The 12988-nt window shown below is 68.2% G+C and overlaps 2 protein-coding genes across 2 annotated transcripts in view; both read left to right on the forward strand.

Moving 5' to 3' along the window:
- Nucleotides 1–3083: 3083 nt before the first annotated feature.
- On the forward strand, nucleotides 3084–9574 carry F7 (coagulation factor VII; the record flags this gene model as incomplete). The annotated part of the gene is made up of 9 exons (XM_084234922.1): nucleotides 3084–3092; nucleotides 4895–5003; nucleotides 5857–6017; nucleotides 6304–6328; nucleotides 6392–6505; nucleotides 7153–7293; nucleotides 7836–7945; nucleotides 8459–8582; nucleotides 8820–9574. The coding sequence occupies 9 exons, from the start codon at nucleotides 3084–3086 to the stop codon at nucleotides 9572–9574; spliced, it is 1548 nt and encodes a 515-aa protein (XP_084091048.1).
- A 1245-nt stretch (nucleotides 9575–10819) lies between these two features.
- F10 (coagulation factor X) overlaps nucleotides 10820–12988 on the forward strand; it is a gene marked incomplete at both ends in the record, with an annotated part of 6916 nt that continues 4747 nt past the window's right edge. Inside the window, 2 exons of the mRNA XM_084234923.1 lie at nucleotides 10820–10889; nucleotides 12204–12364. Of these exons, the coding sequence (XP_084091049.1) occupies nucleotides 10820–10889; nucleotides 12204–12364 (231 nt within the window). The remainder of the gene's footprint in view (nucleotides 10890–12203; nucleotides 12365–12988) is intronic.

Raw genomic sequence — 12988 nt, forward strand, 5'->3', positions numbered from 1 at the left:
CCCCGGCGCTTCCCCACGGAGGCGCTGGCCCCAGAGGGGCGGTGACCAGGGCAGCATCATCTCCAGCAGAAAACTCAGACTTTAACTTAAAATATTAACCTTGTTTTCTACAAAAAAATGGGGAACTCTTGACTTTTTTTAAGCATTTCAGCGAGTTAGGATGTTTCTATCGTTTTTAAGAACATTGGAGGACGCGGTTCTTGCGGGCCTGGTCGGAGCCAGCACCCCCTGCGGCCTGGACCCTGCGCTCCGCGGGCCTCGCCGGCCGTGGCTGGGCCAAGAGTCAGGGCCGGGCCGGGCGCTGCCCTCCGCACGGCCGCAGCAGAGCTCGGGCCTCTGTGTCCAGAGACAAAGTCTGTTCGCTGGGACTCTGCGTCCTGGCTGGGCGGGTTCATCCCGCGCGTGTCCGCGTGGCTGCCGCGAGGACGCGTGTGTCGCCCCGGCTGCCGGCAGCCGCCCGCCCGGCCGGGCCTCCCCATGCAGGCTGGTGGCCGGGCCTCTGCTGGGCGATGGAACACCTGCAGCGGCTCGGGACTTTTCTCCGGGGTGTAAGTTACTAGAATGACGCGTCGGGTAATTTATTTGCTGGACCGTGGGGACGCCTGGCGCCACCTCAGCCGGGCCGGCCCACGGTGTCGTGATCTCATGAAGCACTTTAAGACCATGTTTAGTCACTGTTCACTTTTTAACCTGCTCATGTAAATAAAATTTGAATCTCAGAGCTCTTTCGTGGGTGGATGGCATTTGCTTCTCCCAGGGAGGGCCCGGCCGCCTTTGCTCCTGGGCACGGGAGGGCAGGGGAGCAGGCGCCTGCACCCCGGGCAACGGTCCCCTTTACTTTGTCAAGAGCAATTAAGATACAACAATAATAACCTTCTGGCACCATCAGTGTAAAGCTCACAAAATAAATGTGACATTAATATCAGAATAAGAATCCAGTTGGTAACTTCTGACCCAAAAGGGGAGAAGAAAGGTCGGCCCCGGCAGGCGGACAGCGAGCAAAGAGCAAGCACAGAACAGGCTCCCTGGGGACGGCGTGTCCCCCCGGGCAGCGTCCGTGGCCGGATGAACCAGACGCCGCCACCGCGGGCAGAGACCTGGGAAGGAAACTACGAAGGTTGGAAGCAAAAGAAAGACGAAAACAAAGCGTTTGGACAGGGAGCGGGCCGGGCCGGGCCGGGCCGGCGCGTCGGGGTGTGATCATCTCCCTCTGGTCCTGACAAGGAGAGACACGCACATAATTTCCCAGCACACTCGGAACGCACACGACATACCCGCAAAACAACCGAAAAAGGTCGCCAGAAATTTCAAAGTGTGTTTCTAACCCACTTTGAATCAGAAGGGAAATTTCGTGGGGCGTTCCGGGGGCCCCACTGGGCAGACCCGGGGCGCTGGCTGTGGCCCCGCACCATCCGCTTCCGGCCTCTCCGGCTTCTGTGGGACAAAATAAATGTGTCGCCCGTTGAAGGAAACATTTAGGCAGGCGATTCACAAAAGAAGAAACTACAGCTATGGAGAGGAGAAAATACTAAGTCTTTTCATTGAAAAATGTGCTCTGGTGATGTAGGGAGACGCGGAAACTTCACAAGAGAAGATATAAATGAAAGCTCCGTTATGAACAACAAAGTACAACTTTTCCTTAAAAAATAGCTGTTCTTGGGCCTCCCCGGTGGCGCAGCGGTTGAGCGCCGGGTTGCGGAGCTGCCCGCGGCCTCTGCAGCGCCGGTTCCATCCCCGGCTGCTCCCCGGCCACCGGAGGAGGGTCCCGCATGGCGCGCAGACCTCTCCTGCCGCCCGCTGCTCCCCTCAGCAGTGTCCTTCGGTCCTTCTGCCTGCTCTGCTCCCCGCTCTGGCTCTGGTGGATTCTCTCACCCTCCCGCGCTTCTGACTGCGCCCAGTGCTTGTATAAACAAACAAACAAACAAATAAATAAATAAAACATGCCTCTATTAAAAAAAAAACTATAAAAAAAAATAGCTGTTCTTGGTCCTCCCTCGTGGCATAAAGTGTTAAGCACAGCACCATGAATGGATCCGCAGCCTCTGCAGCACAGCTTCGATCCCGGGCCCACCAGGGAGCAACCCACAGGGCGCAGCAGACCTCTCCTGACTCCGCTGCTCCCCTCAGCAGTAGATTTCGTCAGTCTGCCTGTTCTGCTCCCCAATCTGTCTCTGGTGACTCACCCCCCTGCATCTCTGGCCTGTACCCCAGATCTTGTATGCATAAATGGATAGTCTTTTAAAAAAAATAGCTGTTCAAATGAATCAAGAAGAAATAAAATACCTGGTTGATGGATAAAAATTAAACAAATTGAAATGCACTTAAAAAAAATCATCCCCAAGCAGGTATCAGGCTCAGTTGTTTAAGGTAAATGTCTTATATTAAAATATTTCTATATTCAAAGATGGTGAAAGGAGGGACGGACTCAGCATTTCATGAAGCCAGTTTAATCTTGGTGCATAAACCCAACAAAGATGACATAACGGGAAATAAATTTATGACAACAAATGCAAAATTTTCAGAACAGGTATAAGAAAACAAAACCCAACTGTATGTTATAAACAAAAGTAATATCTTCTAACCAATTAAGTTTATTGCAAAAATGCAAGGGGGGGGGGGCCTCCCTGGTGGCACAGGGGTTAAGACACAACCGATGAGGCTGTCCACAGCCTCTGCAGCGCAAGTTCCATCCCTGGCCAGGGAGGGTCCCACAGGGCGCAGCAGACCTCTCCTGGCTCCCCGCTCTCCCCTCAGCAGTGTGTTTCGGTCAGGCTGCCTGTTCTGCTCCCCGCTCTGTCTCTGGTGAGTCCTCTTACCCCCCACCTCTGGCCTGTACCCCAGATCCTGTGTGCATAAATAAATAAATCTTTAAAAAAATGCAAGGGTGGTTTGATATCACGAAATTATTGCTGTGATTTGCCGTAAAGAACCAGGGCAGGGGGATGACTAGCTCAATAGATGCAAGAAAAAAATCCCTTTTTATTCACTTCCATTTTTAATATTTAGCCCACTGGTGAAAGAATTGGTGCGGTAAAGAGGAAAGGCAGGCGAAGTTTCTCACGGGCAAGAAATTTATTGCGCTCATGGACGAGGTTCGCCGACCCCCGCGGGGGTCAGAGAAGCCACGCACAGAGAAGTCGCACCCGTTGGGGGATGAGAACAAGCTTTTATAGGGCAGGGTCTGGCCTTGGGGGAAGGTGGAGAATGTGGAGTCGAAGTTGCTTTTCAAAGAAGTTTTTCTCTCGGGACTGGTTGTTCTTTCGATGCTGCTTATCAGGGCCCCTGCAAACCGGGTAGAGCGGCTCCCCGGAGGCAGGTGGCAGCAGTTTCACGTTCCCCCCGCTACCCCATCTCCGCCCCGGCCTCCACCCGTGCAACTGGGAACAGAAGAAAAAAATTTCTTTGACCTAATAAAATGTGTCGAACAAAATCTTAGTAAGAGGCCCCGAGATCAGTGACCCACGAAAGCCATTCACATTCTTGGCAAAAGTAAACCACAAAACACCTTTCAACAGCCACCAAGTGGTTGAGCCCGTGAAATAACATGTCGGAGTTTGTGGACGCAGGGATGGTGGAGCCGCTGGGCAGGAGGCCGGGCCGCAGGCCCTCCCCGCTCTCGGCGTCTTCACCTAAAGCTGAGCATGTGCTCTGCAGGGCCAGAGCTTGGCTGCCGTGTTTGCAGCAGGAGCCGCGGGCACTGCCACGTGGAGGGGGGCGGGGGGGCAGGCGGGGGCCCCGCCGAGGGGACAGCAGCGGACTCCCCGTGCCCAGACGTCAGAGCACACGCCTCCTGTCACCTGCGGGCAGGCGTCCATTTCTGACAAAAGACAGCAAGCGACGCCTGAGGAGAGGCCCTGGCCTGCGCGTGGGCCGCGGCCACAGGAAGGCGTGGGTGGCAGAGCGGAGGCGGACGCGGAGCCCAGGTGTGCGCGGGGGGCGGCGGGCCGTGTGCACGCACACGCGTGGGGACGGGCGAGCATGTGCGTGATGGTGTGCACCGGTGCCCGTGCGTGCATGGGTGTGCGCGTGTGTACACGAGCGTTTGCGTGGGGGCCGCGTGTCTTGCATGGGCGTGTGAGTGGTTGTGCGGGGGCCGGCACCGCCCCTGGCACGCTCGCACCCACAGCGGCCGTGGGCAGCCGCGTGGGGGGACCACGCAACTGGCCGGGGGTGGGCCTTTCCCGCAGCCAGACTGATGTCCGAGCCCGGGGCGGCCAGAGCCAGAGCTGCGGCCTCGGCCTGGGGCGCAGAAGCGGCATTTCCTGCTTGCGCCTCCCAGGGACTCTGTCCCCAAACACAGGTCGGCAAACAAGGCCGAGGGCAAGGCCTGGCGGGAGGACCCGCGGTGGGGAGGGGCCTGGGCGGCCGGGGCCGGCGGGCCGTGGGCTCAAGCGGAGGGGGCGGCTCCAGGCCAAGGTGCACACGGCAGCCCCACGCCCAGAGCGTGCCGAGTGCAGGGAGCCCCGCGGGCCCGGAATGGGAGGCCTGGTTTCACGGGGAAAGTGCCACATGGAGTCCCCAGCCCAGGTGGGCTCCAGAGCAGCTGGTCGAGGCCCAGAGGAACCCGAGAGACAGACTGCGTTGCCCCAACATTGGGAGCCGCTGCAGCCGAAACAGGGCCCCTGCTTGGGACGCCCCCTTCCTGGGCAGACCCCCTTCCTGGGTGGACTCCACCCCGGAAGCAGGCCCCCAGGGCAAGCCTCCCTCTCTGTGACTTTCCTGGGGCCTGGCCTGGGGGCTGCGCCCTTCCTGCCTCCACTCTGCCAGCCAACGCGTCCCAGGGCTCAGAGTCTGAGCTGCAGTGGGCGGAGGCCCAAGCCCTGGCGCTGGGCGGGCCTGCCTGGGGTCCTCCCCCTGAGCCCGGCCTCCGCCCGCCCCCTCCCGCCCCTCGCAGGCTGAGAACTTTATTCGAGGCCTCCTGGACTGTGCCGCAGTGGCCCTCACCATGGCCCCCCTGGTCCTGCTCTGCATCCTGCTGGGCCTGCGCGGGCCTCTGGCGGCAGGTATGTTCCCGCATCCCAGAAAGTCAGGGTGCGTCCCTGGCCCCCACAGCCGCGGGCCGCTGTCCCAAGGGCTGCGCTGAGGCTTCAGCTTGAGCTGCCTCCCTGGCCCTGCAGAGGCCAGCTGCTGCAGCGGTGCAGGCCCCTGGGGCTCCGCTGGGTGTCCGGCCCAGGACTGGGGGCGCCGCCCCCTTGCTCTGCGCTCTGTGGCTCTGGCCTGGGGACCCTGGGGGACCGGATCCGGCTGCGCTGTCCCCTCCGCAGGCTCCAGCGCCGAGCGGCCCACGAGGAGAGTGCGAGGGGCGGGGGCACCTGCAGAACTCAAGGAAGAGCCCTGGCCTCGGGGCTGCTCCAGGGGTCTCTGCAGACCCCGCCCAGGCCCCCGTGGGCCTCCTCCCTGCTTTCCCCCACGCGCGCTCCCTGCCCCCTGCCGGCCAGGCCAGCCGTCCCCTCCGCAGCGCCTCCCCCTCTCTCTGACCTAAAGCAGAGAGGCCTCGGCCTCGGCCGCTCGCCCTCACTGCTCGCCCTCACTGCGCCCCACTCCCGCCTCCTGCCTGCCCAAGGCCCTGGCCACACGCATGTCCTGCTGCCAGGCCTGTCCTTCCCCGAAGCCGCCTCCCCTGGCCTCCCCGGGACTCAGTTACCCCGCTGTGCTTTCCCTGGGCCCTGGTTAGCTCAGCTTCCCCATCATCCCACACCCTGCCGACAGGCAGGGGTGCCCCCCCAGCGCCAGCACCCCAATGCCATCTCCCAGCGGGGCCGACACCCTCCGAGGACTCCTTCCCCCCGGGGGTGGGCGGGGGCGGGGCCAGAAGGGCGGGGGCTGCGGGCAGCCGTGCACGCCCGCGTGCCCCAGTCTTCGTCACGCAGGAGGACGCCCACCGCGTGCTGGGCCGCCGCAGGCGCGCCAACTCCTTCCTGGAGGAGCTGCGGGCCGGCTCCCTGGAGCGCGAGTGCCGGGAGGAGCACTGCTCCTTCGAGGAGGCCCGGGAGATCTTCAGGGACACCGAGCGCACGGTGAGCGGCCGGGCCACCATGGCCTCCCTGGGGAGCTGCCCCGGGCCAGGTGCGCGGCCCGGCCACGGCGCTCCCCGGGCCCGGCTCGGCCTCCGCCCGGCACCCACCGTTCTGCGTCAGGAGACAGGTGCAGGCGCCAGCTCGAGGCGGGGCGTCCTGAGCCCCCGGGGTCTGGCCACTGAGCGGCCACGGCGCGGGAAGGGCGGCCAGAGCCGGACAGCAGACGCCTGGGCGCCGGCCCACGCGGCAGGGACGCAGGCTCCCGAGCGCCTCCCTGTCTCCGCAGAAGCAGTTCTGGGTCTCGTACAACGGTGAGTGAGCACTCGGCCCCCGCGCCCTGCCCTCCGCCGCGCCTCACACCGCCTCGCCCGCAGATGGGGACCAGTGCGCCTCCAACCCCTGCCAGAACGGGGGCTCCTGCGAGGACCAGCTGCAGTCCTACCTCTGCTTCTGCCCCGGGGACTTCGAGGGCCGCAACTGCGAGACAAGTGAGGGCCCCGAGGGGGTGGGCGGCCCAGGCGGTGGCGGGGCCTCCGGCTGCTGACCCTCAGGCCCAGAGGCCCCTGTCGGCCCCCGCACCTTGAGCCCAGTGCGGGGTGCCTGGCACCCCCCGGGAGCCGGTGGGCACCCCGTCACAGCTGGCCACATGTCCACCTGCCAGGCCCTGGGCTAGCCAACCGCCCCACTAGCTGAGCAGAGCCGGCCACTGCCCCCTCCACACAGGAGAGCGCCACAAAGTCCAGGCCCCGCCACCAGGAGGCCCACGGAGGCCCCGGGGGACTCGCAGAGCTGGCAGGCTCGTGTCCCTGCCCTGTCCAGGGGGACCTGGCGTGCGATGCCCGGGCCCCAGCCTCTCCCACCCTCTCCTGCGAGGCTCTGCAGTGGCCCGTCCTCCTCTGAAGGCCACTGTGGGCGCCCCCCGAGCCTTGGGCTGGCCACCCAGAGCCCACCCGCCTCAGCCCCAGAGGTGCAGCCAAGAGCCGAGGCCCCGGGAGCTGCACCTGCTGGGCGGGATAGGTGCAGGGCCCCCAAGTCGGGGCACCGAGGCTGCTCTTCCCTGGGCACCCCGGCCCCACCGGTGCGGCGGGGTCTGAGCGGCGCCCCAGCGGGGTTCCCACCAAGCCTCTGTCCCCAGACAAGGACGAGCAGCTGATCTGTGCCTACGAGAACGGCGGCTGCGAGCAGTACTGCAGTGACCACGCGGGCGCCCGGCGCACCTGCCGCTGCCACAAGGGCTACACGCTCCAGCCCGACGGGGTGTCCTGTGCGCCCTCAGGTAGTGCCCCGGCCAGGCGGGGTGTTGCTGTGGCACCCGGGGTTCCACACCCAGCCCCCCAGAGCCCACCATGCCCAGAGTGCCGAGGGGCGCTCTGTGCCCCCCCAAGGCACTCTGCCCTCTCAGGGTGCTCTGCCCCCCGCAAGCCCTCCTGCAGCTTTGGGGTCCACCTGCCATGTCTGGTATCAGGGTGACTGGGGCAGTTCTGGACCCCAGTCTTCTGTAAAGGTGAGTGCATTTAGGAAGATGGGGGTGTTCTCCAAAGACACCTCAAAATAATGGGGTACAGTTGCAAAGTTGGGGTGCCCTGAGTATGTCTTCAGAGACAGACGTCCCCACCCCACCCCAGCATGGAAGCCTGCAGTTCAGCCCCGGCCCCTCGGGCCCAGGCACTCCGCGGCCAGCACCTCCTCCCAGAAAGGGCAGGACGTCGCAGCAAGGAGGCCCTTGGCTCCTGCACAGTGGCCCTGCCCCTGGCTCCCCGCAGCACCCCCCGCCCCCCGCCCCCCGCAGCCCCAAGCCTCTGACTTTGTTGTATGCAGTTAAATATCCATGTGGGAAAATCCCGGTTCTGGAGAAGAGAAACAGCAGCACCTCCCGAGGGCGAATTGTGGGTGGCACCGTGTGCCCCAAAGGGGAGTGTCCCTGGCAGGTAAGAGGGGCCAGAGGGCCAGCCTGGGGTCCCAGCCCCGCTCACCCTGACGGGGCCCTGGCCCCACACGACCCGTCCCCGGCAGCGGCCCAGCCATACCCACAGCGCAGGCGGCCATGGTGAGGGACCCCAGGCCCAGCAGTGGTGGTCAGCACACGTTCTCTGCTCCAGCCGCCGAGCCAGAGGCCCACGCGGGCAAGTCAGGCCCCAGCGCCTCTTGCCGCGGGCCAGGCTGCCCACGCCCCCTGTCCTGAGGGGACGCAGGCCCCAGGCTGCCGACCCCGCCCCTGCACCTGCGTCCCCGAGACTCCTCGCCTCCTCCGGGGAGCCCTGAGCCAGCCGGTCCTGGCGCCCCCCGCCCAGTGCAGCCGAGCAGGCTCGCCTCCTCCTGCTGTTCCGGGGTGACTGAGCAGGGGCCCCAGAAGTCCTGCCTCGAGAGCCCCTGGAGCCGCCCGCTGCCGTGAGGCCAGGTCAGCGGCGGCGGCCACCCTGCACGGGTTGCTGTGCCCACAGGCTGTGCTGATGCTGAACGGGCAGCTGCTGTGCGGGGGGACGCTGGTCGACGCCCGCTGGGTGGTCTCTGCCGCCCACTGTTTCGACAGGATCAGGAACTGGGAGAACTTGACGGTGGTGCTGGGTAGGTCTGGGCCTCTGGAGAGGGGCCCCGGGGCTGCCAGGGGTCAGCTGAGGTCCCGGCACCCGCTGCCCACTGCCCGCAGGTCAGCCTTCCAGAGGAGGGGGCCCCACAGACCCCGGGCGGAGGGGGAGCCCCATGGACCCCGGGGCTGCAGGGGGCGAGGCCAGGCCCATCTGGGGAGAGCCGGGCGGGGCTCCCTCCCTGGGACGCGGCGCCCAGGCGCATCTGTGCCCCCAGGCGAGCACGACCTCAGCCAGGAGGACGGCGACGAGCAGGTGCGGCGGGTGGCGCAGGTCGTCGTCCCCGACAAGTACGTCCCGGGCAGGACCGACCACGATCTGGCGCTGCTGCGCCTGCGCCGGCCGGTGGCGCTGACCCCGCTCGTGGTGCCCCTCTGCCTGCCCGAGCGCGCCTTCTCCGAGCGCACGCTGGCCTTGGTGCGCTTCTCTGCGGTCAGCGGCTGGGGCCAGCTGCTGGACCGGGGCGCCACGGCGCACGTGCTCATGGCCATCCACGTGCCCCGCCTGATGACGCAGGACTGCCTGGAGCAGTCCCGCAGCCGCGCCGCGCTCACCGAGAACATGTTCTGCGCCGGCTACCTGGACGGCAGCAAGGATGCCTGCAAGGGCGACAGCGGCGGCCCGCACGCCACCCCCTACCGCGGCACCTGGTACCTGACAGGTGTGGTCAGCTGGGGCGAGGGCTGCGCGGCCGCCGGCCACCTCGGGGTCTACACCAGGGTGTCCCGCTACACCGCCTGGCTCGCCGCGGTCATGGGCTCCGAGGCCCGGCCCCTCCCCGGAGGCCCCCTCCTGCGGGCGCCCCTGGCCCCGCGCCCGCCTCCCACACACGCTGGGCCCCCACCCGGGCCCACCGGGCAGCTCGAGCCTGCCCGCCTGCCGGAGGTTGCCCCCCACCCGGCTGGCGCCCCCAGCGCACACCTGGCCCCCCCGACCCGGCCAGCGCCCACCCCCAAGCCCAGCCCACCTTGAAATAAAGCCACAACCGCTCAGCGTCCACCGGAGCCCTGAGTTCCCTGAGTTCCTGCCGGTCCTCAGCGTGGGGAGGCGGAGGGAGGGGCAGCGCCGAGGGCACGAAGGGAGTGGGCGGCTCGGGCAGAGCGGGACAGCGCTGGACGGCGGGCGGCCTCTGCAGGGCCTCAGCAGCTGCTTCTGCACCGAGGTCCGCGGGACACATCGCACCGCCCGAGGCCTGGGACGGGCATGGTGGCCGCTGGCAGAGTGAGCTGAGCTGTCGCGGAGGGCTGCCGCCGGCCGGGCCGTGGGCCATGGGCATGCCGGGTCTGCCTGGCTCTGGGCCAAGGCGCCTCCCCGCGCCTCAGTTTCCTCATCTGTAACGGGGCACGGACTCTTCTGCCGGCTCCCCACCTCCCCCGTCCCGTCTGCCCGGCTGCCGCTGTCCCTCTGCACACAGCACTTGCCTCCCGGCGCTTCTCTTTCCCCCGACCTGGCACCAGCTCAGAGCACTGGCCCCCCAGAAGCTCGGGGGCTGTGCCCGCGCCTGACTCGGGAGTCTCCGGGCCCAGAGGACGGCCAGCAGGGTGGCACACCCGCCCCGGCGGTCTGGCTGCCAGAGATGGCCAGCGGGGGCCAGGTGCTGTCCCAGGTGAAGGCGCGAGGAGACGAGAGCCGCAGGGGACAGCTCGGGTGGGCAGCGCTGGGCCCTGACCCCACGGCCTGCAAGAGGGTGCGCTGGCCTGGTAGACGCCCCCTGAGCTGGCCCGCAGCCCGCAGGTCCTTCCAGGGCTGGACCCGGCTTCCGTCATGGATGCTGCCTGGCCGTCTGTCCTGGGCCCGGCTCCGTGGCCACACCAGGCCGCCGGTGCCGCTGCCCCCCTGGACGAGGGCAGGAGCGGGGCACGAGGAGACACCCCGCAGCCTGGGGACAGTGGTTCTGGCAGGGCATGCAGGCGCCTGGCCCTCTGGACAAAGACCCCTTCTGGGATCACCCCAGTCGGGCCCCACCGAGCAGGCCATGGGCGGAGGGCGGCTGCTGGCGGGCAACAGCCACATCTACCGCGACCGCCTTGGTCCCACCGTGCCCTCCGGGCCACCAGCCCCGTCCCCGTGTCCCCGCGGTCACCTGCCCCGCCCCCGCCCCGCGGGCCCCAGCTCCAATCCAGAGGCTGAGATAAGCTGGCTGGCCGGCCACCCCGCAGCCGAGCAGTGACCCTTGCCCCGAGGCTGTCACAGGGACACAGGCTGTCTTCGGCCGTCATGGCAGGCCGGCTGCTCCTCATGGTGCTGGGCGCCTCCCTGGCTGGCCTTCTGCTGCCTGGGGGGAGCGGTAAGGACCTTTGGCCTGCAGGCCGTGGCGATGGCCCTGGCTGGCGGCGGTGGCCCGGGGGGGGGGGGGGTCGGTGATGCCCTCCACCTGCGAGTGGGCAACTGGCCCTGTCCCTCCAAGGTGGGGTCTCAGCCCCAGCCAGGTGTGCCTTGCCGTGGGCCAGCGGGGGCCAGAGGCCTGGGGAGATGCAGGAGAGGGCGAGAGGCGAGGAGGGGTGTGACCAGGCAGGCAAGGGGCCTCAGGGGAACGAAAGGAGACCAGCTGCGCCGAGGCCGGCCCTGCCAGGGAGGGGCCGGGACCCAGGGGCTGCCCAGCCAGCGGTGGAGCCCAGCCAGCAGCGGGCAGGGGAGGGGGCCTCTGGGGCGGGGGAGCGGAAGGGACGCGCGCAGGTGGAGGCGGGGAGCACGGGGGTGGGGAGAGAGGCCGGAGGGGTCGGCGCCAGGCGCCCACGAGGACCAGGGCTGACCCCGATGGGGCTAAGAGACCGGGGCCTGGGGTTGACCCCAGAGACGCAGCCTCCACGGCGGAGCCACGCCGAGCCGCCCGGGCGGCCCTCAGGTGGCGGCGGCAGCAGGCCGGGTCCCAGCTGCCGGTGTGAGGAGCAGGCAGCCGAGACCTCCGGAGCTCAGGGCTGGGCTTGGGGCGAGGGGGGGTGGCGCTCAAGACGGGGAGCCAGGGACTCCCGGTGAGAGCCACGGCGAGCCGCAGTCAGCAGGGAGGAGGGAGACCGGCCCGGGCGCCTCCCTCATGGCAGGGCCCTGTGTCCGGTGGACAGAGGAGGGGGCACCGGCCCAGGGCTCCCCATCGCAGCAGAGGGGAAAGGAGTGGGAGCCCCGAAAGCCTGGGCTGGGGGTCCCTGGTGGAGGCCTTTAATGAGGCTCCTCTGCGAGAGAAGCGCAGCGGGCTCTCCCCGCCGCAGGGCGCCCAGCCAGGCGGAAGCTGCGCAGGAAGCTGCTTTGCAGGGACAGTAGCTGCTTTTTTTTTTTTAAAGATTTATTTATTTACACAAGAAGCGGGGTGCAGGCCGGAGGGCGGGAGGGTGACAGGGCTCCCCAGAGACAGAGTGGGGCGCACAACGGGCGGATCCGCTGAGATCCACTGCAGGGGGCAGTGGGGGGGCCGCTGCGCCTGTGGTCACGCCCGGCGCGACTGTGTGAGCTGCGAGGGCGCCCTGGCCGACGGCACCCCGCGCACCCCTCAGACGGCGGGGCCAGAAGCCTGGCCGGGGAGGGGGTCGGGGGGCTCCTTCTCGGGGGGCGGTCGCCCCCGCCGCCCGGGCGCCCCTCCGCGGGCCCACGGCTGGCGTCCACGCAGTGTTCGTCGGCCGGGACGGGGCGCACGCGGTGCTGGCGCGCGCGCGCAGGGCCAACTCCTTCCTGGAGGAGGTGCGGAAGGGCAACCTGGAGCGCGAGTGCCTGGAGGAGGCCTGCTCCTACGAGGAGGCGCGCGAGGTGTTCGAGGACGCGGCCAAGACGGTAGGCGGCGGGGCGCGGGGGGGCGGGCGCGGGGTGGGGGGTTGGGGCCGGGGCGCGGGCGCGGGGAGCCAGGGCGGGCGCGGGGCGGGCAGGGGGGCGCGGGCCAGGGCGGGGGCTGGGCGTCGGGGCGGGCGCGGGGCGGGGCGCGGGGAGCCGGGGCGGGCGCGGGGCGCGGGGCGGGCAGGGGGGCGCGGGGCGCGGGGCGGGCGCGGGGCGCGGGCCAGGGCGCGGGGCTGGGCGTCGGGGCGGGCGCGGGGCGGGGCGCGGGGCGGGCAGGGGGGCGCGGGGCGGGCAGGGGGGCGCGGGGCGGGCGCGGGCCAGGGCGCGGGGCCGCCGCGCCTGAAGCGGGCCTGCGAGCCCGAGGCCCCGGCCTGCCCCCGCCCGGCGGACCCCTGCGCCCAGCCTCGCCCGACCGCCCCGACCGCCCCGGCCGGCCCCGCGCCCGCAGCACGCGCGGGGGGCGCCGCGTCTCCGCCCAGGCCGTGGCCGCCGCCGAGTGGACGTCGCGCCCTGGGCGGCCCCGGCGAGCAGCAGGTGCGCGGCCTCCACGGAGCAGCCCCGCCCCGGCCCGCCCCCGCCCCGCCCCCGCCACGCCCCCACGCCCCGCCACGCCCCCCACGCCCC

Source organism: Talpa europaea (assembly GCF_964194135.1).
Source record: "Talpa europaea genome assembly, chromosome: 6".
Classification (NCBI taxonomy): Eukaryota; Metazoa; Chordata; class Mammalia; order Eulipotyphla; family Talpidae; genus Talpa; species Talpa europaea.